Here is a 26,307-nt window from a genome sequence, read left to right on the forward strand (position 1 = left end):
GTGTTGGACCCAAAATGCAGGAGACCAGGCTTGGTGGCTGAAACTCAAACATTTAAAAAATAAACTTGACACAAATAAAAACCATGAACTGAGGGAGCAATAACAGGGCAATGAAACAGATGACCTACCTGACCCTGAAAAGCTGAAATTTAGACACTTGAGTACAGAGAAGACCAATAACACAAATTAAGACAGCTGTGGATGAAGGACAGCCCAAACTTTTAGTGACTGACAGCGAAAACCTGAAAACTCGAAAACAAAACTGAATAAAAACCAAGGAAATAAAACTGTAAAAGGGTAAAATCCTCACAATCATTCAATTTCATATAAGAAATTAAATATGTGGGTAAATCAGTAAAAATCGTCTATAATTTTAAAAAATGACTCATGCCTGATTGAGATCAACCGGCCAGACCTAATATAATTTCATTTGAGCTTTGAGGCTTTTATAGCCCTGAGTTTTAAAGCAAATCCAAAACAAAAAAGAAAATAGACACATAAACCATGTGGTTTCGGGAGGCAATGGAGGTCACATGTCTTTGGGCATTGTAGTTTAACAAGTCTAACTCAACAGGGAATGCAATCGTTTTTTTGTCCTATTTAAAGGCAGCAAGACACTTTGAACTCAACCTTCAAATCACTTATAAGAACTTTCTCTGAATGCAGCCCAACTCATACCAGTATTTTGGAAGTTTGCAACCTGTGTGTTAAACACCTTTGAACACACTTGAAATGACAAAGAGCTCATGTGAAAGAACTGCAGATGGTTGTGTTTTTTCTAATAAATTCTGCATCACCTAATACGTCACTTGAGGTTTAAAAGTTTGGTTGGAATGTGTGGTATGCAATTCTAAATCCAGACTTTCTCTTTTTGGTGAGTTTCCAGCATACTGTTAGGAAATTACAAATCAAGCATCCACTCTACACAGACAAGCCCTTTAGCTCTGCTATAGACACATCCTAAGAAAGCAAAACCACAACTGTAACCAATACACACAACAGTGCTGGACATCTTTATAAAGTAAAGGAATTATTTTTTTTCCATATTGTGAAACACAGCATAACTTTATCTTTTGTTGGTGATCTTTTACTAAATTTATGCTTAGATGTTTTGCCAATATATGTTTAAAATAGTCAGTTTATGTGCAGCAAATAATCTAAAATGTTACTAAATTACAACCTTCTTCAAATGTTTATTTAGTCCTAACAACTTTTATGTTAATTGCGTCAGTCACTCATTAAAACATCTAAATTCATGTTGTCTGTTTTAGCATCCATCCTTTCACAAATGAACTTTCATTACTCACTCAACAAAAATATCACAGTTCACACTGTCTTATTCACAGTTATGTTTATACATGGCTACAGCTAAGCAAGTGTACCTTTTTTTTTCATTTCATTTTTCTGTTGAGTAATACATAGATTTGCATGTCATTGCTGTCTTTTGCAGCTTTAAACAAAAAGTCACTATAAACACAATGTTTTGGACCACCCCCTCTTTTTTAGTAGTTTAGTATTAGATTTGGGCTCAATAGCTGCTATTTCTATTTTCTGCACTTTTATAGTCCCTTAATCCTCACAAGGTTGCTGGAGGCTATGTTGGGCCAAGGTGGGGTATTTCCTGGATAAATCGTCGAAGAGACATACAACCATGCATGCACACTCACACCTAGAAACATTTTAGTTACATATTAACCAATAAGGCAGATTTTTGGGATGGTGGGATGAAGCTGGAGTGCACACTCCACACAGAGAGGATCCAGCTGGGGAATTGAACCAGGGCCTTCTTGCTGTAAGGGGACAGAGCCAACCACTACCTCACCTTGCAGCGAAGGAAGCTTGTTGACTGAAATCACTTTGATTGATGAATTGAGTAGTGTGTGACTTAGCTGAGTAATAAATAAAGAGGGTTGTTGATGACTTTCAGTCAATAGGGCCATGCAGTAGACAAAATGGCAATTTGAAAGAGCAATTGATCCTGGTGTGTTCATAAACAAGGTGAGTGGTTTGGGATCAGAGCAGTGCAGACAAAATCCATCCAAAAAATTCTTCAGCACATAAAGAAGTGGACCCCTTTAAAGACACACAATTTTTGGTTCTTTACACTATAGCTGTTTAGTTAAAGATAGATAGAAGTGTTTTTGTTGTTTATCTGAGAAAAAAAACATGACATATTTCACATATTGGTAGTTGAATTTCAAATTTTCTAAAAATGATCAAAATTAATATGTAGACTCTTTAACCAGATTTTTCATTGGACCTTCTCATTTCATACTTTTTCTTTAAATGTGAAGTTAAAAAAAATCCATTTCTGTTTATTTCTCGGTTTTGTAAACCTTGAACTAGCTTGCCCTCTGTCTGTTTAAAGCAGAATTACAATCAAACCTTCCACAGAGTACAATATTTGTTTTATCAAGGATTACTTGAAAACAGTTTTCAGTTATATCTTTGTTTTTTTCCTGCAGTTTTGTTAGTAGAAAATAAAAGCTCGGGAGTGGGGTCATCTAGACCCACTAGACAGTGCGCTAAATCTTTTTTCTTCAATGATTTGTGATCTTCACTGGTGTCCATGGATTACATGAAATCCTCCTCACCTTTATCCACCTTTGTCATGGTTGGAATAACACAATGTAAGGATTGGGTCATCTGGACCCCATAGGATAGCACAGGGGTTAGGACATTTTAGCAAAAAAGATTTGAACAAATGCTGAATCACAAATAGATAATGGTGAAGATTCCAGTTAAACTGTTGTTTCCTGTGGTTGTAATCAAGATTCAAAGCATTGGGACAAAAATCTGAAATTATATATATATAGAATTTACAAGTTACACTAATACAAATAAAACAAAACCTGCTGGTAGTCGTGGGAGATTTTTTTTGGTTTTAATGAGTAACATTCTTCCAAGGCAATTATAAATTAACTCTGTTTATTGTTTAGAAAAAAAATGAAAGGAACAAGAGGAACTTAATCACTAAATATGTAAAAAATAGTAAGATAAGATATTTTGATATTAATTTACTTAATTTATTTTATACATGAAGTAAAAAAAGTATTTACCACACAACACATTGTTTCATATGTTTACAATTTTGGGATTTAGTCGTGTCAGGAGACTATTTGTGTTTTTAAAAATATTTTCTTTGGAAAGCTTGAGTAACTTTCAGCATTGCAGTTACAAGCTTCTGCCAGGAGGAGTCACTGCAGCCCTGTTCATTTCTCTGCTTCATGTCTGCAAAAGTTGGCAATCACAAGTGTTATAAATGTGTTGAGCATTGCCTCAGGGTGAAACAATAGGAAAAAAGCTGTAATAGTGCACGATAATATTTTTACGTTCTCATTTTTATGGGTCTTTTGGTTACTCCACCTCCATCAAATTCTAATCTTGCAGCCGTTCATTCGTTTGGGATAACCTGATCTCCCAAAGCCGGTTTCAACTCTGCTATAAAAGTCATACAGCACTCCACCTCTTTGTCCACTGCTCTCCTCGTGTCCTCTTCATCTTCCTCCCCACCAGAGTCATCCTGTGGGTACCAGGTAGACCACAGGTGTCAAACTAAGAGCACTGGTGGTGGTTGTTATTGTTTTGGGCCATGTTCAATCCAATATGGAAGTTCTGAGGCCTGTTGCACAAAAGTAGAATTAAGACATCCGGGATAAATGACTGAGCTGAGCTCAATGAAGCCAAAACATGTGTGTCCAGGCTTAATTGGTTGCACAAAGACCAAGCCAGGATGAGCAGACACGGATTCATCAAGCCAGGTGAAACCAATCCTGGATAGGTGAGCGCTCACGGCTCACTCAAACAGACCTCGCCACAGATCACAGATTAACTGATTTACCATGGCAACTGGAGCCGCGTACCATTCCCCGTCGGAAGCTCAAATCCTGATGGAGGCATACAAGAAGGTACAGGATATTGTAACGATCCGGCCGGACCGTCAGTTTAGTGGGGAAGCAATAGCCAGACTGCTATGTAGATGGCTTCATTGGACAACTGTCCGTACCCCATACACCGCATGACCCCGGACAGTCTCGGACAGAAATAAGCAGGGAGAAAGGCAAAGTCTCCTTTTATGCATCAAGCCGTTTATTCAAGCACACATACAGCCCAAACAGCATGGACTGTCAATTCAGCTTCCAGCCCTCTGACTCAAGGTTTCACCCTAAGCTCCCCACTTCCCATGAGCCTCAGGGGCTGAAGGCGGGGCTAACCCCCAGGTCGCTACAATATAATTAAGAAGAAAGGCAACACCACCACAGTGATAAAGCACACTCAAAAAGAATTTAAATTAAATTACCAGCCAATTAATTTTATCAAAATGTAACTTGTCATTTCAACCAGAAAATGTTATGTTTGTAAATCTTACGTGAATGAATCATGTCGATCGTACATAAAAATAATCCATTTAAAAGTTACTAATTTCAATCATGTTGCTCCAACATGATACCATTAAATTGGATACCTTAGTAATCGCAACGAATTGTGGGATTCCATTTTCTTTGTCTATCTGGGCAGATTGGGGTCTAAGTGTGAGTTTTTGTCCATGAGTTTTATTGTCTAGCTGTTTGACTCTGTTTTAACTAGTGATTTAAACTGATATGTTTATTTTTTTTCTGCACCATGAGTTAGAGTGTGGGAGAGAATGATGACCAACCCCCTTGTGCGGTATAATGTTAATGTTACAATAAGACAGAATTTGCGTTATCCGAGCCTCTGTCTATTGATGTGGGACTTTGCTGCGTAATTCATGTCTTAGATGTGAAAATTAAAAGACCTATTGGTTGAAACTTTGGAAAACATTATCAATGTCAGATGTATAAATAAAATTAAAGCAAAAAATTAAGTTATATCAATATAAATTGTGTTAGGTAGTCATACAAATTTAAGTTGAATAAACTTAATTTAATGAGGTGTGACCAATTGGAGTGATTCAATTAAGTTGGATCAACTTTTATCTTTTGAGAGTGATCAACAATATTAATTAAAAGTTGGGTCCAACTGCAGTATAAATTTATTAGTTTGAACCTAAGTACATTAAGTAGGACCAATATGATTCATTTTTCTTCAAGTAACGCTGTCTAATCATGTGGAAATCATTTCCATAATTTTTTTATGTTCATTCAAAGTAAACGTTTTATGAGTGTAGTTGACCTTCTTTGTTTTGTCCTTATTCAATAAAGGACCATAATGTTACACATTGTGTATTTATATTCATATTAAATGTGTATTTGTTTATATGACAGAGTACTAGGGCCCCAACTGAGGAAAAAGGATAAAGTCATAAATTTATGAGACTGGTTCTTTCTGTAAAAAGGCAACATATTCTTTTTACAGTTTTAATAGTTATGACAATGTGATACTTCATATTCTGGCACATCAGCATGTCTTCGTTAATGAAACCATACTGAAGTACAATTTCAGGAAATGCCCCACATCTGCCTTTTTAACAACTGTCCTCCTTTAAAACAACTGGTTATAATGTTATGACATCTTTTTTTCCCCTCTGTGGCCCTAATATTCTATCATTTTACATATAGCCTTATTGTCTATGGGAAACTGTTAATTATCTAATGATAGCAACATCATCTAAAACTCATTATTTATCAAAAATGATTGAAATTAATGATCACAAACGTTTAAATAATGACAGTGGGTCTAGTTATGTGTGATAACAATGTATAGTGAGCAATGAAATAACTATTGGTTTCCATTTGTGGCGACTGCTGACTGACATTAGGGATGAAATTAAATAGATCCTGGAATTTAGCCTGGTCTGGAGCAGGCTAGCTCCAAAGAATAAATCTCCATGGTAATTTATATCATAAAATATCCTCCTGCCCCCTATCCAGCTTTAGTGCAATGGGATTGGGGATCAATTGAGCCAGGATCACCAAGATATCCTGGCTTAATCCCTTATCCTACTTTTGTGCAACAGGCCTCTGTTCACGATTCACATGACCGATTTGGTTTTGGTTCTACGTCTGATGCTTTTCCTGACACAACGCTCTATATCAGGGGTGTCAGAAGGCCTCGGGGCCGGTGTCCAACTTGTTTTTCAACCAACCTGCCATTGAATTTCCTTATTGGCTAAAGACACAGGATCCAGAAAATCACAGGATTGTGCCCCCTTTTGGTTGCATTAGTTATGTTTTACAATTAAACTGATATTTTGAGCAAAGGGGAACCAATCACACCTAAAATAAAGGAGTAAAACTGTGGAACTCTTACACTTATATAATGGCTCCATCATTTAAACTTTAAGCTTATGTAGGCCGGCAGAAACTGACCGAAACATTACCATCACACCTTTTTTCATGCCTTTTTTTTTTTTATCAAAAGAACCTGTTTGTCAGATAGGAAAAGATTTTCTTAATAAAACACAATTCCAATGACGAGTGTCAGAGTTCTTTTCTTTGGTCCCACCCTCAGGTTATAAGATCATGAACATTTCAAATCGTCATTATTAGTTAAATGAAACGTTCTGAGATGTATGCATGCTTTAAATCAGCCTTTCACTTTTTCTTAGGTCTAAAATAAAAACATATTAAATTTTTCTTCACGATAAAAGGTTTACCTTGTGTAAAAGGTTTGCCAATTTGCCCATATACCAGCTTTGCAACAAGATGGTTTCAATGCAGTTTTGCCCTGATTCACTAATTATTTCAATATAAAAACACATTAGGCGGGATGTAAAAAGTTTACCTATTAAATCAATAATGTTTTTAAATTTGGTGTTTTGCATTTTTGGTGTATATTTTGCAGTTTCCTGCAAATCTGACATGTAATCAGATACATTGGTTGTTAAAAATTCCACCTTTTTTTGCAGTTGAATATTGCTATTGAACTATTGCTGCCGTTGAATTCAAGTCATCAACACATTCTCTAGTTCAGACCATTTTGTTCCATGTTTAATTTTGTGTTTTTGAGTTTCAGCTTGTAACAAGACAAAGAAGCTTCAAAGCAAAGCTAAACGCTTTCATGTGTATCCTCCTCGTTCACAGAACTAGATTTTGTTTAGCAACTCATTTGGTGTATGGTAACATTCTTTTCTGGTCATGTTGTAACATATGATGAAAATCTGTGTCTGTAGTGCCTTATTAGATCGTCTGGATGTGTGTCAGTCAGAGTCAGGCAGTCAGAGTCGACACATTGCCTGTTGTTTGAAGTGCCAGCATGCATGGAAGTGAAGTAATAGCGTCTGACGGGCAGCAATAATGATGAGACCGGGATCAGATCAGCTGCACATCTCCTTCTTCCAACCCCCCACTTCTTGCCTCATTTCTTCCTTTCTCTACTAATTGACCAAGCCGCTTCTCTCCCAAGCCCCTTTGTTATTATTTATCAATAATTCATTGCTAAATAATTCACACCATAGGAACTGCAGTGTTAATTGTAGCTGGTGGGGGTGTGAGCAGATTCCTGTGTGTGGAGCTGAATGGGATGGTGTGGCAGACAGAAAGAGAGAGAAATGGGGTTAAGGAAGTGAAGGCCTCACGCGTGATATGGGCCACAGTAATCATGATCATTTTTGTAGGCAACAAAAAAGGTTCGTTTTTTAGTTTTGTTGACTTGTGTCTTGCCGTAATTCCTGCAATTGGGTAGAAAGTGGTGGAGATATTCCTCCATCCATTTTCTGTCATGGCTGCTGTTGGGTGAAGGTCGGGTACACCCTGGGCAGGTTGCTGGTCTGTCACAGGGCTGCAATCACTCAAAGAAACTCAAACTCAGGGACAATTTAACCAATTGACCTAATCTGTCACAGTGGCCTTGCGGTAGAGTGTCCGCCCTGAGACTGGAAGGCTGTGATTAATTGAAACTCAAATAATAACAATTAAGAAACAGTTTTTTCTCTGGTCCCAAACAGTTAACATCATTTTAAAGTATAGCTCCGACTGTCTTCTTGGGTTGGAGTACTGGAAGTGGGGGTGTTTTAGAAATAACTTGGTTGGGTACTGTGGGGCCTTGCCTAGATAGAGTGGGTAGGGATGCTGCGGGCTCCTTTGTGGTGAAAGGTGCTGATAGGACAGCGGGGTGGAGCCCTTGCTCAGCTATTGGCTGTATGTCTGATTCTTGTCCCTAGTGGAGTATCTGTCTGCATCATTAACTGTCTGTTAACATTTTCTTGCTAATCTGAATTTTTTTAAATATATTTTTTCCGCAATTAAGGTTATTCAGATTATAACTTGACCAATCAGCTGCCTCAATAAAAGCATTTGGTGTCCACTAGCCCCTAAACACAAGTTGGAAAGAAGTGATTGACACATTCTCCCGAGCTTGTTTTCAAGTGGTAGGGGTGGGGATTTGAAACAAGCTCCCTCTCAAAAGACAAGAACGGTTGCCATAGAAATGTTGATTGACTCATACAGATTTTGACCAATCGAAGTTTATGGGCAATGTCTGGCTCCAACATGGCAGCATGTATTTTGTGAAAAAAAGGCGACTGAATTGACTTTTGTCGCTGCTGCCATAGACATGACATACTTAGAGACATCATGGACTGTTGACACTTATTGGAGCTGACATGTTTTCTAATTAGGAAGTTTAGCAGTTTTCTTTTTTTCTTTTATAAATTCTTTCATTTGTAATATACTTTTAATAGTTTTAATTTTTCATCTCTCTTCTTATAAAAATAGAAGATTATGGCAAATTCTATTTCAATCAGAATTTAATAAAACAAAAGTATTAATATCATTAGTAATATAAATGTAAGGATTTATTGAGGACAACCGAAAACAGTCTACCGTAAAACAGCCGAAAGCGTTATAGAAACATTAAGAAAACATGAATCGAGGATGTCTGCTGTCCATTAAAGAACAACTGTAATGAAGTCTAAAACACAAAAAAAGAGATAATGAGGAGAAACAGACATGGCCGGAGAAAATATCAGGGTCAATGCTAAAGCATGAGATAATCGTAGGCTTTAAAGTTCGTCCTCTTGATGTGAGTGGTCCAGTAAATTCAAAAATCCAAGACTCCTCAAACAAAATTACGACAAGAAAAAAAACAAAATCCGGTGGGCCATATCACAAAGAAAAACTAAAAAGGAAGACAAAAAACTTACAGCAATCCAACACAGTGACAACCTCCAGTAATCCACACTTAGAGCCACACAACAACAAGACAGAGCAAACAATGAAAAGCAGGACAAAAAACTCCTCCAACATGACATCTATTTTGTTAAAAATGGCGATTGCATTGATTTCTGTTGCTGTGACCATTGACATGCCATACATAAAGACCTCATGGACTGTCGCCAATAATTGGAGCTGATATACCAGCACAGCTCTCATAATGGTGGGATTTATATTGATGCAAAATTTAAATTTGATTTCAGTATTAAAAATTTAAAGTACAGTATTTTAGAGTATCTACTTTACATTTCATGGTAAAACATAAAATAATTCCTTAAGTGCTAGACCAAAAAAAAACATGCAGTCAATTGAGTTGTGGCTGAAGATAAGACATGACATGTTGCTGTGATGTCATCATTTTGTTGTCCCTCTTTTTTGAATTTCACATTGACATCACTGGGGGGGGGGGGGGGGGGGTATTTTTATAATGTCACAAAGAGTTTTGTTGTGGTTACATGTCATGACATCATAGATCTAAAAGACATGCGGAATCTCGGTTCCATGATGAGTATTTCATTGCCCAATAAAATCGAGAATTGGAAGAGGCCAAACAACAACTGGCCAAACAGAAACAATTGACGGAGAAATAGATTAATGATGGAAAAGAAATCAAACTGGAACTGGAGAGGTTTCAAAAAAAATGTCGATCCAGAAGTTTTGAGGGGCGGCCGAAATTGCAAACCAGGTGACAAAAGACATCAAACACAGACACAAGAAGGACCTCCATAGATATTATGAGGAATTAAGGGTGACCTTCGTAGAAAATGTAGAAAAGTTTTCAAAATAACTTAAGGCTGTAGGGAGAAACAACAACATCAGATAACATCATCTAAACAACATTCAGAGAGAAATAAAATGTCTCAGATGGCAGATGGACTCCAAAGCTCCAGAATCCAAAACAAAGACTATCCTGAAGGAAGAGGTTGAACCTTTGAAGGCAGCTCACAAAGACCTCACCTCTACTTTTGATGCCCAGATTATAGCTACTCAGAAAGAGGTGGAAATCCTACACCAAAAGATGGAAAATCAAAGATCTGTTTGCTAAGAACAACTTGATTGAACAAGAGTTCAATCTAGTTATGAAAATTTTGTATAGAACTTTTTTAAATTCACATGGTAACACATACAGTAAGTAGTTAACAACAACAACATATGATCCTTGCAGTCTTTAAACTGTAAATATTAGTATGGTTGCCCTAACCCTAACTAGAACTAGAAACTAGAAAATGTCCCTTTGCTAGAGATCATGTGGTTTTTTAGGTTGTGTTATTTTCTTTTGCTTTTCTCCTGTGAATTCTCAGGTGTGTTTTGAGAGTAGACACCTGAGAAAAGCTTTTACCACATTCTTTACAGGGAAAAGGCTTCTCTCCTGTATGAATTCTCAAGTGCTGTTTGAGAGCACCCTTCTGAAGAAAGTTTCTACCACATTCTTTACAGAAAAAAGGCTTTTCTCCTGTATGAATCCTCAAGTGTCTTTTGAGAATAGTCTCATGATTAAAGCTTCTACCACAATCTTTACAGGAAAAAGGCTTCTCTCCTGTATGAATTCTCATGTGCCTTTTGAGAGCACCCTTCTGTGTAAAGCTTGTTTCACATTCTTTACAGGAAAAGGGCCTCTCTCCTGCATGAATTCTCAGGTGACTTTTGAGAATAGACGCCCGATTAAAGCTTCTACCACAATCTTTACAGGAAAAAGGCTTCTCTCCTGTATGAATTCTCATGTGCCTTTTGAGATTACACTTCCGTTTAAAGCTTGTACCACATTCTTTACAGACATATGGTTCTTCATCAGACTCATGTTGGCTCCCTGCTTCATCCTGACTATCAGTTTCATTAAGTTTCTGCTGATTGTTTAGATCTGCTTCACTGCTCTCATCTTCCTCATTAGTAGGACTCTCCATCAAGGTACCAGCCTCCTGTATCAGATCAAGTTGCTCTTCATCCTGACTAATGGAGAGTTCTACTTGCTCCTCTTCAATTTGAGGAGAGTTCTGTTGCTTTGGCTTGTCCTGTTGCTGTTCTGGTTCCTCCTGTATCAGATTAAGTTGCTCTTCATCCTGACTGATGCAGAGTTGTTCTTGCTCCTCTTCAATTTGAGGAGAGTTCTGTTGCTTTGGCTTGTCCTGTTGCTGTTCTGGTTCCTCCTGTATCATATCAAGTTGCTCTTCATCCTGACTGATGCAGAGTTCTACTTGCTCCTCTTCAATTTGAGGAGAGTTCTGTTGCTTTGGCTTGTCCTGTTGTAGATCAAGTTGCTCTTCATCCTGACTGATGCAGAGTTCTTCTTGCTCCTCTTCAATTTGAGGAGAGTTCTGTTGCTCTTGCTTGTCCTGTTGCTGTTCTGGTTCCTCCTGCTTCACACAAGAGTGGGAATTGTGTATTGTTATCTCATGGTTATCCAGAAAATGTTGGGCAGGGTCTGCAAGGACACATAAAAAAAATATATATATTATTTTCAAGAACAGCATTTCCTCTGTCTGAAAACATCCACCAGTGTCAAATAAGGCTGCAGTAAATAACACTTTGGCAGTAAATAACACTTTGTTATTTACTGCCTTGTTACTATCCTTCAAATGGCCCCATGATGGACATGCCAGTAAATTTTACCATCAGCATCAATGTTGCCTTTATTTTTTAAAAGAGGTTGTAGTCTGACCTTCTGTCTTGCTGACCTTATTGTTTTATAGAGTGGATATATGTTTATTAGATCTGGGCTTAATGGCCAAAAAATACCATCTGAGATTTTTTCATTTTTCATTTCAATTTTAATTTTAATTATTTTTTTTCTCCCTGCTTTTACTTTCTTTAGCAACAATAACAGATTATATTTAACAAAAACCATTTTATCTCAACATCTCCTTTGGATTTTGGCTCTTACACAAAGTTCAACTAAGTAAAACCTGTAGAAATGTTTGCAGATCAATACAGCAGATGTTTTGTGAGCTACTGCTAGCTTGAGCATCTCATAAAGAGAAATACTTGAACGCACTTGGCAACATTTTTGACAACAACCACTGTGAAATGGATTTTGCTGTGTGGTTTGACTCTCCAAGTTTAAAGTCACAACTCCAGTGACCAAAATCTCATTTCTGACTCACCAGCCAAGTTTGTTGGTACATAAAAAAAATCTACCAACCAAATTCTTCCATTATTTTACAAACAAAAACTATAGGTGTTATTTAAAAAAAATGATAATATGATGGCAGCGGTGCGGCAAAAGGCTGCAGAGGGCGAAATCATGGTGGATGGAAAGAAGATCTCTTTCTACAACGACCTGTCGGCTGCGGTGCTGCAAAAGCAAAAGGAGTTTACACTGGCCAAACAGCGTCTGAGAGAAATCGGCAGGGAATACTCCATACTGTTCCCGGTGAGGCTGCAGGTCTCATTCAACGGCTCCAGAAAAACTTTCCTCTCTCCGGCGGAGGCTCTGTCGTATGTATCCAACATACAAACATACATACAAATAACGGCTGAATGAGGACACCGGTGGTTCTAAATAAGGCGTTGGTTGTTCCTAATATTTACCTTATGACTCATGTTCATGCCCTGTGTTTTTTTTATTTTTTATTATTTCTGTCTTTATCATTTTTTTCTCTCTCATCTTCTTCTGAATATGTGATCATACCGAACTTGCATCATTTATAACTGGCATCTTTATTGGATCAAAGGAGAACTGCTCCTAAAGTTAAACATTAAGGGCGCTTAAGTAGCTGCCTGCCACAGTATGGCATTCCTGCTGGTTGTGTGTGCACCTTTCCCAGGTGTCTTTCAGGAAAGCAATCCCCGACCAACCTGGGGAGAAACCCCTCACCTTTTTTTTCCATTTCGTTTTAGTTCATTGTTCTCTGTTGTTTTTAGTTTTTATGTATGGTGTTCTTGGATATTGTTACTGCTCAGCACAGGTCTGTTATGTTATTTAGTGCAAACCCAGATAATTATACTTGTTTTCTTACCGTCTCTCATATATCTCATTACTTATAATGTCACCAACTAAAGTCAAATTTTGTTCATGGAATGTAAGGGGTCTGCGGAGGAAAATTAAACAGAGGAAAGTGATTTCTCTTCTACACAGGGAGAAAGTGGGTGTGGCATTACTACAGGAGTCACACCTCAATGATAATGAGCATCTGAAACTGAAACATGGCTGGGTTAGTCAGGTCTATTTTTCCTCTTTCACAACCAGTAGGGCATACTTGTGAATAGGAATTTTCCTTTCCAGATTGAGACTTGTATCAAAGATAAATATGGGAGGTATGTTATCATCAAAGGTGTCTTGCAAGGTAAAGAAATGACCATTATGAAACTGCCCACCAAATTATTCCCCTTTTGACTAAAACATTCTCTCAATTCTCTGAATTATCTTCCACCATTTCCCTGGTAGGAGTGATTTTAACTGCTTACTTAAGATAGATATCCTTCTCGAAGCTCGCCCCCAACCAACCAAGCCAGAGCCCTTTCTGCCATTTGTGACGAAATCTGTCTAGCTGATGTTTGGCGAACCCTTCATCCCACTAACAAAGAGTTTCCTTTCTACTTTCCTCCTCATAAATGCCACACTCGCATTGCCATTTTCTTAATTCCAAAAATTCAGGTGCAACAAGTCTCTTCTGGTGAAATTGGAAATATTTTGGTTAGTGATCATGCAGTGCTGTATCTAGAATTGACCATTACCTGTATTTCTGCGAGCAGAAACTCAGCAGGCTAAAAGCGCCCTTCTATTTTCCAAGCAGAGGCTATGTGAGTTTGGAAACAAACCTAGCAGATATTTGTCACATCTAATAAAGGCCCAGACTGATTCTGAAACAATTACTTCAATTGTTGATGCTACCGGCAATCGCTACTTTGATAATATACACATTAGGGCTGCACGATATGAGGAAAACTTGCGATATGCGATATTAGAGATTAATATTGCGATAACGATATAATTTGCGGTATATAAAAAAAATAGAAAAATGCCAAAAACATCATTCCCATTTCATTAGAAACAGTTTAAAATTACACTCCAAATGACCCTCATCGACATAGGTGACAAACATCTAACATAATAGGCCTCCATCTGTTTGGTCAACAATGGGAAGGCGTCCATCTGATTGGTCAAAGCATTAAGGGATTTATTTGATTCGTTAAAAGCGTCAAGCTGCCATAAGATTGTTTTTGTTGGGTTTACGATTTATTGCGATATGCCTGTTGCAGAGCTGGATATTGTGATAACGATAAATTTGCGGTATATTGTGCAGGCCTAATACACATTAATAACATATTCAAGGAGTTTTACAAACAACTATATGAGTCAGATCTGCATCCAGGAGCTTCAGATGAGATGGTGTCCTTTCTTTCAGGGCTGACCCTCCCTAATATCTCTGAAACTCAGAAAGCTGAACTGAATGCTCCTATCACAAAGGAGGAGACCCTTGTAGCACTTAAATCACTTCAATCAGGTAAAGCTCCTGGGCCAGATGGTTTAACTTGTGAATTTTATAAAGAGTTCCATCATGTGCTGCTGGAACCCTTTCTGGCCATGCTAGATATTACACTCATTTTAAAAAAAGGGAAAAACTCAGGGGACTTGGCTTCTCCATCACCATTTCTTTGGTAAACAATATTAAGTGCTGAAACAATAAAAAGACAACAGGATCCATAAGAAATTCAAATTATAGATGAAGACACAGGCAGAACATTGCTCTAGTTATAGGCCTATTGCCTTGCTGAATAAAAGAGGACCAGAAAGGCTTCATTAAAGGTAGGAGTTTCAGTCATAACATTGGGAGACTTTTAAATATTATTAATATATGTCAAGTGCAAGATATGGACAGTCTAGTCATCTCACTAGACGCGGAAAAGGCATTTGACCACGTTGAGTGGCCTTATCTGCATCCAACATTTATTCAATTTAGGGGAAATATTTATACACTGGGTTAAATTATTGTACCATAACCCCTCGGCCTCAGTTATCACAAATGGCTGTAGGTCTGAAAGTTTTTCATTGCATCGCTCGACACGTCAGGGTTGTCCTCTCAGCCCTGCACTATTTGCTTTGGCGATAGAGCCTTTAGCTGAGTCCATCAGGCAGGACCTGATTATACGGGGAGTCTCTGCTGGTGGAACTCAACATAAAATATCATTGTATGCTGATGATATCTTATTGTATGTATTGGAACCCCCATCTTCTATACCAGAGGTGGGCACTGAGGGCCGCAGTCCTGCATGTTTTCCAGCATACCCTGCTCTGGCATGTTCTGATTGGCTGGACACACCTGAACCAGGTAATCAGCCATCAGTAGGGCAAGAGTATCTGGAAATCATGCAGACACACCGGCCCTCGAGGCCTGGAATTGCCCACCCCTGTTCTATACCTAGACTCATTGAAATGATTCAGCATTTTTCGACATTCTCGGGTTACAAAATTAACTTTTCCAAATCTTTAGCCATGCCAATGGGTAGACTCAAAAGTAGAACTAACACACTGGTACCATTCCCTTTCCGCTGGTTATTATCAGGATTTGTATACCTCGGTGTTCAGATCACTCCCATGTTTCATCAGTTTTTCAGGGCTAACTTTACACCTCTCCTTAATACTATTAGAATGTCAGGAGCCGGAGCCAGGGCGGGTTTGGTGGGTGTTTTCTCACTTCCGGTTTTGGGCTTTTATTTTGTTACTTCCTTTCAGGGCCCCTTTTGTTTCACTAGGTAACTTCACCAGTCATCACCGGCACCTGTCTGCTCACCTGTTTGTCATTCCCATTTGTGTATTTAAACCCTGGTCTGTTTGTTTCTTGTCACTGGGTCGTTCTGTAAGTTTGCTTCAGTCATTTCAAGTACCAAGTGTGATTAAACCTTGTTTGCTTTTGAAGCTCTTTCGCTGTCCTGCATTTGTGTCCTGTCTCAACCGTGACATAGAAAGGACCTTGAAAGATGGAACCAGCTTCCCCTCTCCTTGCTTGGTAGATTATCAATAATTAAGATGAATGTGCTACCAAGATTATTGTATGCCTTACAAATGATCCCATTATTGTTCTCCAACAAATCTTTGAAGTTACTCAATGGTTGGCTGAGTGAATTCATATGGCATAAAAGGAAACCAAGGCTTAAACTTTCAAAATTACTGCTTCCCATTTCCAAAGGAGGCCTAGATGTACCCAACTTCAAACTTTATCAGTTGTCATCTATTTTAAGATTTGTGGAAAAATGGGTGGGGGGCGACCCCACATCTGTCTGGCTAGGCCTCGAAAAATCACAGACTCACTGCTCACTTCCTGGCCTTTTGTCCTGTAAAAATCTTAAATCTGTCAGAAATTTGTGCTGTAACAACACTATAATCACTAACACAGTTAAAGCGTGGTTTTTGGCCAGGTGGTTGGAGGGGAGGTCTCTTTTAACTCCTTTGCTTTCTCCTATACAAGGCAACCCTGAGTTTCAGCCGGGCATGATTGATGCAGGTTACAACATCTGGACGCAGGGCTCCAGACTGCGACCAAAATTTGAGAGTGTGCGACTGAATTTTACATCCAGTCGCACATGTGCTACCAGTAAATTTGGCTCCCCCACCCTCCGTATTTTCTATACATTAAACGTGGAAGGGGCACGTCAATGATCAATAAAATGAGCAATTTATCGTTATCGCAATATCCACACGCATGCAGACAAACACTCGCACACATACTCATGAGACGTGAGCACACACTCACGTTTCATTGAGTGGTGCCTGTCTGTGAGGCGGCCAATGTGTGTGAGAAGAATAGGGAAAGTCAATGCAAGTGGCTAAAATGCGTGGAGGGGCCTAGAGATAATCAAGCGCGCGTAAACATCTGTGGGAAGGAAACGGAGACAAATATCATCACAACCTGATATGTGCGTGCGTCTGAGCTATGAGCAAGCGAACTATTGATTCGTTCTTCCGACCTGCAGCTAGTCTACCAGTGCCAGAGTCTGCAGCAGGGGTCTCAAACTCGCGAAGCAAACCACGGTTCTCATGCACGGCTGTTACGGCAGCACACCGCTCCCGCGGGAGATGGTCAGCTGAGGAGAATAAATGTCCCACACCTACATTCGAGGGCTTGAACTTTAAACACGAGCGAGCAACAACACGCTTTAGTGTTGGACACACTTAAAACACGTGGGGAAAATGCAACGATAGACGTGTTTAAGATGAACCAGCGCCGCGCCTGGATCGTTGGGGTGGGGGGGGGGGGGGGGCATGAAGGCGAAGCTAAAGCAAGACTGAAAGAGAACAGGAAGTTGTAGTCATTAACATTCAATTTAGTTTAATATGCCTCTAACCCTAAGTATGACCTGTGATATTACATCTTTTATAATTATTTTAATGTTTTGTAATGGATGTAGCCTTTTTTTAATCAATTGGTATTTTAAATTATCTTAATTGAACACTGAACTACAAAAAACCCATCAGGACACATGTCCCATAATGAATTGTTTTGTAGTCTGTAGGGCAGCTGTCAGTCAGTTCAGTACTAAATTTCCAGCTGCGTTCGCTCAGGTTGGGGTTTTGCTTCTGGCCCTTTCTTGTGATATTTTTGTTTTGATTGACAGGTGATGTTAGAGCAAAAACAAAATTATACATCTCACACCAGGTGATCTGTGCAGCGTTGCCTCCACCTGGGTGATCTCAAACACGCTTATTGTGCATCTTGGCTGCACCTATTTCAAGATTCAAGAGATTCAAGATTCAAAGGGTTTATTATCATATGCACAGTAAAGAAACAGGTTTCCCTGCACAATGAAATTCTTTCTTTGCTGTCTGCTCCGAATGCCCAAAAGTATAGAGGAAACAAAACAATTCACTCACATCATACACACAAAAACACAAGATGTCGAGTGGCTGTTGTAAAAGTGCAAATGTGCAAAAGTGACAATGACAGTAGCAACAATTAGAATAAGCAAAGGTGCAGATTGTTTTTCCAGACTCCAGTCAGCTGTTAAGGAGTCTGATGGCAGAGGGAAAGAAAGAGTTCTTGAGTCTGGTGGTCCTGCACTTCACACTCCTGTACCTCCGTCCTGAGGGGAGGAGAGTGAACAGTCCTCGTTGCGGGTGGGTGGGGTCCTTGATGATGGAGGCAGCTCTCCTGCAGACCCTGCGTTTGTAGATGCTCTGCAGCGAGGGAAGAGGAGTCCTGGTGATCTTGGACGCGGTCTTTACCACTCTCTGCAGGCGTTTGCGGTCCATGGCGGTAGAGCTGCCGTACCACACTGTGATGCAGCTGGTCAGGATGGACTCAATCATGCAGCTGTAGAAGTTGCTGAGGATCTTTGGGGACATTCCGAACCTCCTCAGCCTCCTCAGAAAGTACAGCCGCTGATGAGCTTTCTTCACCAGCTGTGAAGTCGGTGTCGCCAACTTGAATTTCCATCCCCTAATGTTAAATACATTTAAGTATTGTTTGAAACTGTGAAATGACCGAAAGGTTACTACGGTAATCACTTTGTTACTAAAAACATTTTTTTTATTCTGAATGTATGGTATTTTGTTTACTATTTGTACTGTCATGACAGCGATGGTGCTTTCAGTTTACCTCGTTGTTGCATCTTCAAAAGTGAAGAATAAAATCTGACACTGAATTTGAAACAGCACATTGTAATTTCTGCATCTATTATTAAAGTGTTTATTTGTAATACAGTGGAAATTAGTAGATCTGGTTAGAATGTTGATTTACGGTATGCGCCCCTAAATTTTCTGGTTGTGCCCCTAAAATTTTCAGTTGGGGGCAACTGTGCTCCTAGTGAAAAAAGTTAGTCTGGAGCCCTGTCTGGATGCAAAAGGGGATCAAGAATATGTCTCATCTGTTTACAGGAAATTCTTTGTCTTCATTTGAACAGCTCCGTGTCAAATATAACCTCCCTAACAGTCACTTCTTTAGATACCTAAAAGATTTTATATTTAAGAAATTCACCTTGACCTCCGATGCTACGCCCTCACAACTAGAGAAGCTATTGCTCAAACATCCTGGTAAAAAAATAATCACATGCTTTTATACTGTTCTGAATCAGACCAATTCAGTGACTGTACCAGAAGCAACAGAGAAATGGCAGGCCGACCTGAGTGTGATTATTGATAAGGATACATGGAATGCTATTTGGAACCAGACAAAACAAATATCTGTTTGTAATCATGCCAGGCTTTTACAGTATATAATTATTCACAGACTGCAAATTTCTCCAAACAGAAGACATCAGATGAACCACCAATGTGTTTAAAATGTAAATCAGCACAGGGAACTTATTCTCATTGTATCTGGTTCTGCCCTAAAACTGCATCATATTGGAGAGACACTTTGGAGGACATGGAAAAAATATTTGGGACAGCCCTGGCCCTGAATCCGGTCTCGTTGCTTCTGGGTTATAGGGGCGATAAAGTCATCTCTACTTCTAGCAGATTGTATGACATCCTAACATATGCCGCACGTAAAAATATTTTTCTGTCATGGATCAGTGACAAACCTCCATCCAAAGCAAACTGGCATAGACTCATCATTGAACTCTTTCCTCTGGAGTACTTGACCTGTCTGCTCCACTCAAAACGTGGACCCCCTATCTCCGCTTTACCACTCTCACTACTGCTTCCATACTAAACAACGTGAATGTGGACTAACTTTATTTTTGTTATTGTTACTTGTTTTATTTATTTTTATCTGCATCGGTATGAAAAGGAACTTTAATCTGGAATACACTTTTGCAAAAATTTACATGATTCTGGACCAATGTTGTGCTGAGCAATGTTTGTGTTTGTTAAAAACTATGCTTAAAAGACTATAAAAATACTTAAAAAAATGATGATATGTTAAATGCAAGCAGAGAGGAAGTCACAACATAATATAAACATCAGATAAAAACAATTGTTTTTTTTTTCTATAAGGAATTCCTGTATAGATTTTTATTCAATCTCTGCTTTTGCTGTTTTTACTGAATTTTTTATTTTCAATCACAAATGAGTTTTTTTGTTTTCTTGCTGAGTTTCAGTCAGTCACCTGTAGTCTGAACAAGCTGTAGTCAAATTAAAACCTGCTGAGAAACAAGAACAGTTTTACTAAAGGGGAGCAGATTGACAGAAAAAGCCCTTTATCAGCATTTTTATGAATTTGTTTGATAAGAAAATAAGAATTAAAATTTTAAATCTTAAAGATTAAGATTTTTTGCCTAAATGAATAAAGGATAAATGAAAAACAAGCGCTACTAAACAATAGTAAAAGAAGAAGAAGCACCTCCCTGCTGCTTCTGGTTTGTCCGGTATGAACCCCACAGGCCGAAACTGCGTATAGCATGTTACTGAATGTGCAACACATGCCTACTGTGTCCATAGCACAAGAAGAAACAAAGGCATGGACGTGAGCTCCAGTGGGTCCAAGCTTTCTTTAAAGTGCCTGGAGCAGATGGCTAGATTTTAAGTGGACTGCTACTGATGTGAAGGAGGCTCCTCTCACCTTTGTTCCCTTCACACTCTTTTTCCTCCTTACACCCATGTCCCCTTCATGCCCTTGTCCTCCTCTCACCCATGTCCTCCTCTCACCCATGTCCTCCTCTCACCCATGTCCTCCTCATACCTGCGTGACCTTTTTAAGACTCTGTCACGGACAAACCATAGAACATGGACCAAGCAATCAATAGCAATGGACCAGCGAGCAATCCACCCCCAATGAGGATCAGCATTACTTTAAGAGGAACTTCTGACTGAAATCAGAGCTGAAATGTGGCAACTGAACAACCAAGCTGATGATCAACCCAGACTGAATGGATGACATCGTCATAAACGCTATTCTCAAACCCAGCTGGAGTCAGAATAAATTGCAAAAGAAGAAAATAGATAATTGCCACAATGCTTCCCATAAACATGGATTTGACCATTGTAGGAGTACGCCCACAGAGACATCAGAAAACACAATGTGGACATGGACAAGTATTTGTTTCAGGCCAACCAGAAGACAGAGTTCAAAGTCAAATGATTTTAAATCATCAAAACATGTAAGCTGAGTTTGATATTATTGAAATGTGATTTCCATTTCTGTTTTATTTTGCATTTATTTTCTAATGTGTATTTTATGTTGAAACAGGTTTGTGTGTTTTCCTGTTTTGTTTCTGGTCCAAATGTCTCTAAATAAATGTGGCAATCACTCCCAGTTGGTGGTAGCTAAGAGTGAAGTCAGATAAAAAGGAATTGTTTGCAAGTGTGACTAATGTGATTCTTGAGAACTTTATTGCGGTGAAGTTTGACACAGTGGTCCAGGTACTACGCAGCATTGTAGTGCAGTTACCAACCTGACAACAGGTTATGGGCCCAGATACCTGATACTATCAGAGTGGTTTCCACTTTTTGTGAGGTAGATGACAACATGCGCAGACTGACACCTGATACAAGCCACTGGTCCCGGCTTCTGTTTAACAAAGATGAGAAAAACTATGAACCATGGGGGACCAAATTCTTGGGTCACCTGAGACTGCAAGGATTGAAAAACACCATTTTGAATGCGCCTGACCCTGATGATGACGATGAGCTAGAAATGCAGACGCATATGCTGAACTGATCCAGCTTCTAGATGACAAGAGCCTGTCGCTGGTAATGCGCAATGCAGCAAATGAGGGGCACAATGCGCTACAGATCCTGAGAGACTATTATTAAAATGAGGAAAGCCTCCTTTCATCAGTCTTTATACTGAACTGACATCACTGAAAAAAAGTGTGACAGAAAGTGTGACAGAATATATAATTCATGCTAAGACAGTGATCACAGCCTTGAGAAACGCTGGTGAAACCCGGAGCGATGGTCTGCTGGTTGCCATTGTACTGAAGGGGTTACCTGAATCGTTCCAACCATTTGCAATCGACGTAAGACAACAAGGTGAGACCTTGTCATTTGCTGAGTTTAAAACAAAGCTTTAGAGATAGGAGGACACTGAAAAGAGGCGTGCGACTGCAGCAGGTGACACCGTGAGGCTTGCATGCACCAGAGAGGGCAACATGCCGGCCTGAGCGAGGAGCAGAGAAGGCGACAACGGACTTCTTATGCTTCATATGCGGCCTAAAGGGACATCTGGCCAGAACCTGCCAGCGTAAGCTTTGGTGCAGCTTGTGCAGGAGCACCATGCACCAGGAAAGCACCTGCAGACGCAAACAGCACAGAGAACAAGATGATGCACGCTAAGCCTGCTGTGAGACAGAAAACCAGGATACAGAGTTCACTCTCTGAGTGAACGAGGGGAACAGGCATCAACCAGAAGGGCCTGATGGTCGACTGTGGAGCAACTTCACATATCATCACTGATCTCTGGAGGTTCAGGCGTTTTGATGAAAACTTCCAGGCCAAATCTCACTGTGTGGAGCTGGCTGATGGCACAAAGTGTAAAGGGGTGGCGGAGCATCGCGGTGTTAAACGTTTATCAGAAGAGTTATTGAGGCCGGAAGACTAAATCTGTGAATTTCTTTCAAACTTTACCAAACTGATATTTTTCTTATTTTAATGGTGAGAATAATAATAATAATAATAAAAAGGTCCCCTAATTTTATTTTTGTTCTTATTTTCCCTCTCGGGTTTTTGAGGGACATTGAGCCTTCAAAGTGGGTCACAGGGAAAAAGAAACATGAGGAAGGTTGTGGCTGACAGACAGACGGCTGGCTCTATTTTTCTAATTTTCAGTTCGGGGCCACAGTGCTCCTAGTGAAAAAAGTTAGTCTGGAGCCCTGTAAAGAATATGCCATTGTGTTTGATGCTGTTTCCAAAGAAATATGCCAAATGTTTAAAACAACTGCTACCAATGAAGAAATGTCCTCTATTGATGCAACTGACACCACCACAGGAAAAATTGGATTTACCCCTACCCACAAGAACAACAACAAAAAAAATACGTGTTTGTTTCAAAGGGATGTCATTTCTGTACCGTGTACTAAAACCTACTGGAGACATTTTGTTCCTGACAGTTTTTGGAGGAAAGGCTGGAGTGTGACCCAAAAAATTATGATAAATAATAAAATGAAAGAAGTTTCTTTTAAAATAATTTACCCCACTAATCAATTCATGCTAAGATACATTAAAACAATTGATCGTAATTATACTTTTTGCAAAGAATATCTAGAAACAATTAACCATCTATTTTGGAATTGTACTAAAATTAGAATTTTTTGGAAAAAGTGTTTACAATTTATTAGAAATTATGTTCACCCCAACTTTACTCTGAAGTTTGAATATATAATTTTTGGCTTTCATAATAAAAACTTGGACTCGAATAATAAACTTATAATTAATCTTATTATTTGTGGCAAATAATCTAGCCACAGGGGTTGCAAGCCAGTTGCCTCTGTGCCGGTCCCAAGCCCGGATAAATAGAGAGGGTTGCGTCAGGAAGGGCATCCGGCGTAAAAATTGCCAAAATAACCATGCGAATCATCCATAACACTTTAGACATACCGGATCGGTCGAGGCCCGGGTTAACAACGACCGCCACCGATGCTGTTAACCTACAGGGTGTCGGTGGAAATTTGATTACTACGACAAGAGGACGGCCAAAGAGGAGATACATGGATGTCTTAACAGAGGACATGAAGTTGGCTAATGTTAGGGTAGAAGATGTCCATGATAGAGTGAGGTGGAAAAGGATGATTCGCTGTGGCGACCCCTGATGGGAAAAGCCGAAAGAGAAAGAAAGATTATTTGTCGCAAATGTTATATTCAAAAATGTAAATTTTCTTCATCTTCTATTTTTCCCCGGTGTTAATCAAACAAATTGAAATGTATCGGTAACATCTCTAAGAGTCTTAATCAGAAAGCTGTATGTTTATATGAAAGTTGTAGAAACCTGAATGTTTTTATGTAAAATGCATATAATATGTATGCTCCCCTGGCATATCTGAAGTTTATTTTGTAGAATTGTGTTTTGTATTGTAATTCTGTTTTAAACAATAAAGTTATATAAAAAAAGTTAGAAAGATGACACAGTTTGGGGACATTGCACGGCTTTGCTGACATTAGATGATCAAATAGAAACAAGCAATTTGTCTGCTGCAACTTTGATCGATGTAGTTAGGGTGCTACTGCTTATGGCTATGTAAAGGAGTAGCCAATCACAAAAGCGTCTCCGCCTATTCCGGTTTGATTGACAGACAAGCTAATTCAGCTGAAAAAGCTCTTATGAAATAAACAAGTCATTCTGAAGAACAGTAATGTGAAATAAAAACAAAGATATTTCGTAAAATATTGATTTTGAAATCTTAGTTTCTGAAAAAAGCAGTAGAATTATAATAATACTCAATGTGATTAAAAATGAATATATTAAAATGCTGTTTTAAAATAATGAACAGGTTTTTAAAACAAAATGAAATATATTTAATAATATAATTGCTAATTTCAAATCTGATTGCAGGTTTTGCACATGTTTTTGTATTTGCAAAAGGTCATATTTATTTATTAATTAATTATATTATGGACAGTTTGGGACTCCATAAGAAAAAAAACAACTTTTCCTAAATACCTATATCGTGCAGCTGAACCTGTGGTTTCCAGATGAGATCCAGCAGTCTGCGCTGACGACACAGCTCCTGCTCGTACTGGAGGATAGTTCCTTCACAGAGTCGGAAGATTTCTTCTGCAGCAGCAGCTAGTCTCTCCCTGATCAGTTCTCTCAGAGACTGAAGTGAAGACATGGTTACTGCAACCGCTCTGATCTTCAGCCTAAACTCACACAAACACCGCCGTCCCCTTCGCTGCAGCTCCGATAACCACAGCAACGTTGTTTTTATGGCACTTTGAAATTTGCTGAGAGTTCGGAAACCAACCACGTATCCCCCTTTCTGTCTGAAAAAACTCACAAACGTCCTCACGAAACACCAGCGTTTTCCAACGACAAGCTAACGATGCTAGCATCTCCTCCCGCGCTTTTCCTTCTTCTTCTGTGTGGGAGGACTGTGATTGAAGGAGCTGGGGAGTGTGCGATTCTGTTGGTCTTTCCTTTGTTTTTTCTTTACTTTTTTCACTTTGGTGTTAGTTTTCTGTGATAACGGTGTATTGTTGGTGCATTTATTTTGGTTGTGTGGTGTTTTCGGGGGGTTTATCGGGTGGTGGGTGTGGAGCCGCCAAGGCTCTCACTTCACTTCACTACCAGGAAACCCGCCATTTAAACAGGTGCCGCTCCCTGCACAGCGGGGAGGATGTGGCCTTGGCCGCGGGGCAAATAATCGGACATGCTTCTATTAAATCTGCTGCCCGAATGAACGGAGCGTTGTTTTCTTTGTGGAGAGGGTTGAAGGGCGAACACGCATCCCCATCAATGGCGTGTTTGAACCCCGTCATTCATTCCGCTCTCTCAGACAGACAGGTCTTCATGATCTTCCAGAAGGAGGAAAACTTGAATTCTGTGTTCAATGTGCGTGTGGATGACTATGACTACGTGCTTTATGCTACCTCTGACTCTTTCAAATGTTTTGGTTGCGGCTATGAGGGACATTTGGTGAAGGTTTGTCCACATCCCGCCGGTTCTGCCTGGGGGGGCGTGGCTGCTGCGGCAGCAGGTAGCGTGTGGTGAAGGTGTTGAGCGTGTATGTGCCACAGAGAGCGCCAGCCAGCAGGGGTACGCAAAACGCGCTGGAGCGCGCTCTCGCGGAGACGCGCTCTGGGGGCTGTCTGTTGATTGCTTTTGTTTAAATTGTGCGCTCATCTGATGACAGTGCGCTTAAAATGAAAAGGCAAAAGAAAAAACAATTGGGGGATCAAAACAGAAAAAGCAAGAGGGACAAAGATGTAGAAGGAATGAAGAAAAGTTTCTCTGAATGGTTGAGACACAGCAGGTAAGTTACAGCAGTGTTAAAAACAGGCTTGTAAACATTCAGGCTAAAAGCTATTATTGTCACAAGTGTCTTACAACTGCAATCAGCAGGATTTAAGGTATCACTAATTGTTTGTACTGAATTTGTTTCAGACAGACAAATAATTTCTTGATGTACCAAAACACTGTAAACGTTTTAATCCTATGACTGTAACAGCACTAAATAATGAAAAAAAAACTGCTCCTATGGACAGAAGTAGGTAGAGGAATGTGTGATGGTGGGTTAAATGGTGTTTTTGTTTCTTTTTTGTATTGTTAAAAATTTGGACAATAACTTGAGTGACTTTTTAGTTTAGGCCTGTTGCTTTTGATATAACTTTGGCTGAACAACACTTTGGATATTAGTTGAATAT

The 26,307-nt window shown here is 39.3% G+C and overlaps 1 protein-coding gene across 1 annotated transcript; it reads right to left on the reverse strand.

Moving 5' to 3' along the window:
• Positions 1-8,419: 8,419 nt before the first annotated feature.
• Positions 8,420-25,011, reverse strand: LOC110013859 (uncharacterized). Its single transcript, XM_023957433.2, has 2 exons — positions 24,605-25,011; positions 8,420-11,553 (listed from the first exon to the last, which is right to left on the reverse strand). The coding sequence occupies exons 1-2, from the start codon at positions 24,774-24,776 to the stop codon at positions 10,391-10,393; spliced, it is 1,335 nt and encodes a 444-aa protein (XP_023813201.1). The 5' UTR covers positions 24,777-25,011; the 3' UTR covers positions 8,420-10,390.
• Between the last annotated feature and the right edge of the window lie 1,296 nt (positions 25,012-26,307).

The sequence above is a fragment of the Oryzias latipes genome, chromosome 1, assembly GCF_053564925.1.
Source record: "Oryzias latipes strain Hd-rR chromosome 1, Olatipes_Hd-rR_3.1".
NCBI lineage: Eukaryota > Metazoa > Chordata > Actinopteri > Beloniformes > Adrianichthyidae > Oryzias > Oryzias latipes.

What these genes read in the sequence shown, in the direction of transcription:
- LOC110013859 (XM_023957433.2), bottom strand. Translation starts at nt 24,776, where the DNA reads ATGTCTTCACTTCAGTCTCTGAGAGAACTGATCAGGGAGAGACTAGCT. An exon ending in GGTTCAGCTGCACGATATAG is followed by an intron (nt 11,554 to 24,604) that starts GTATTTAGGAAA and finishes GTGTCCTTGCAG; the next exon opens with ACCCTGCCCAACATTTTCTG.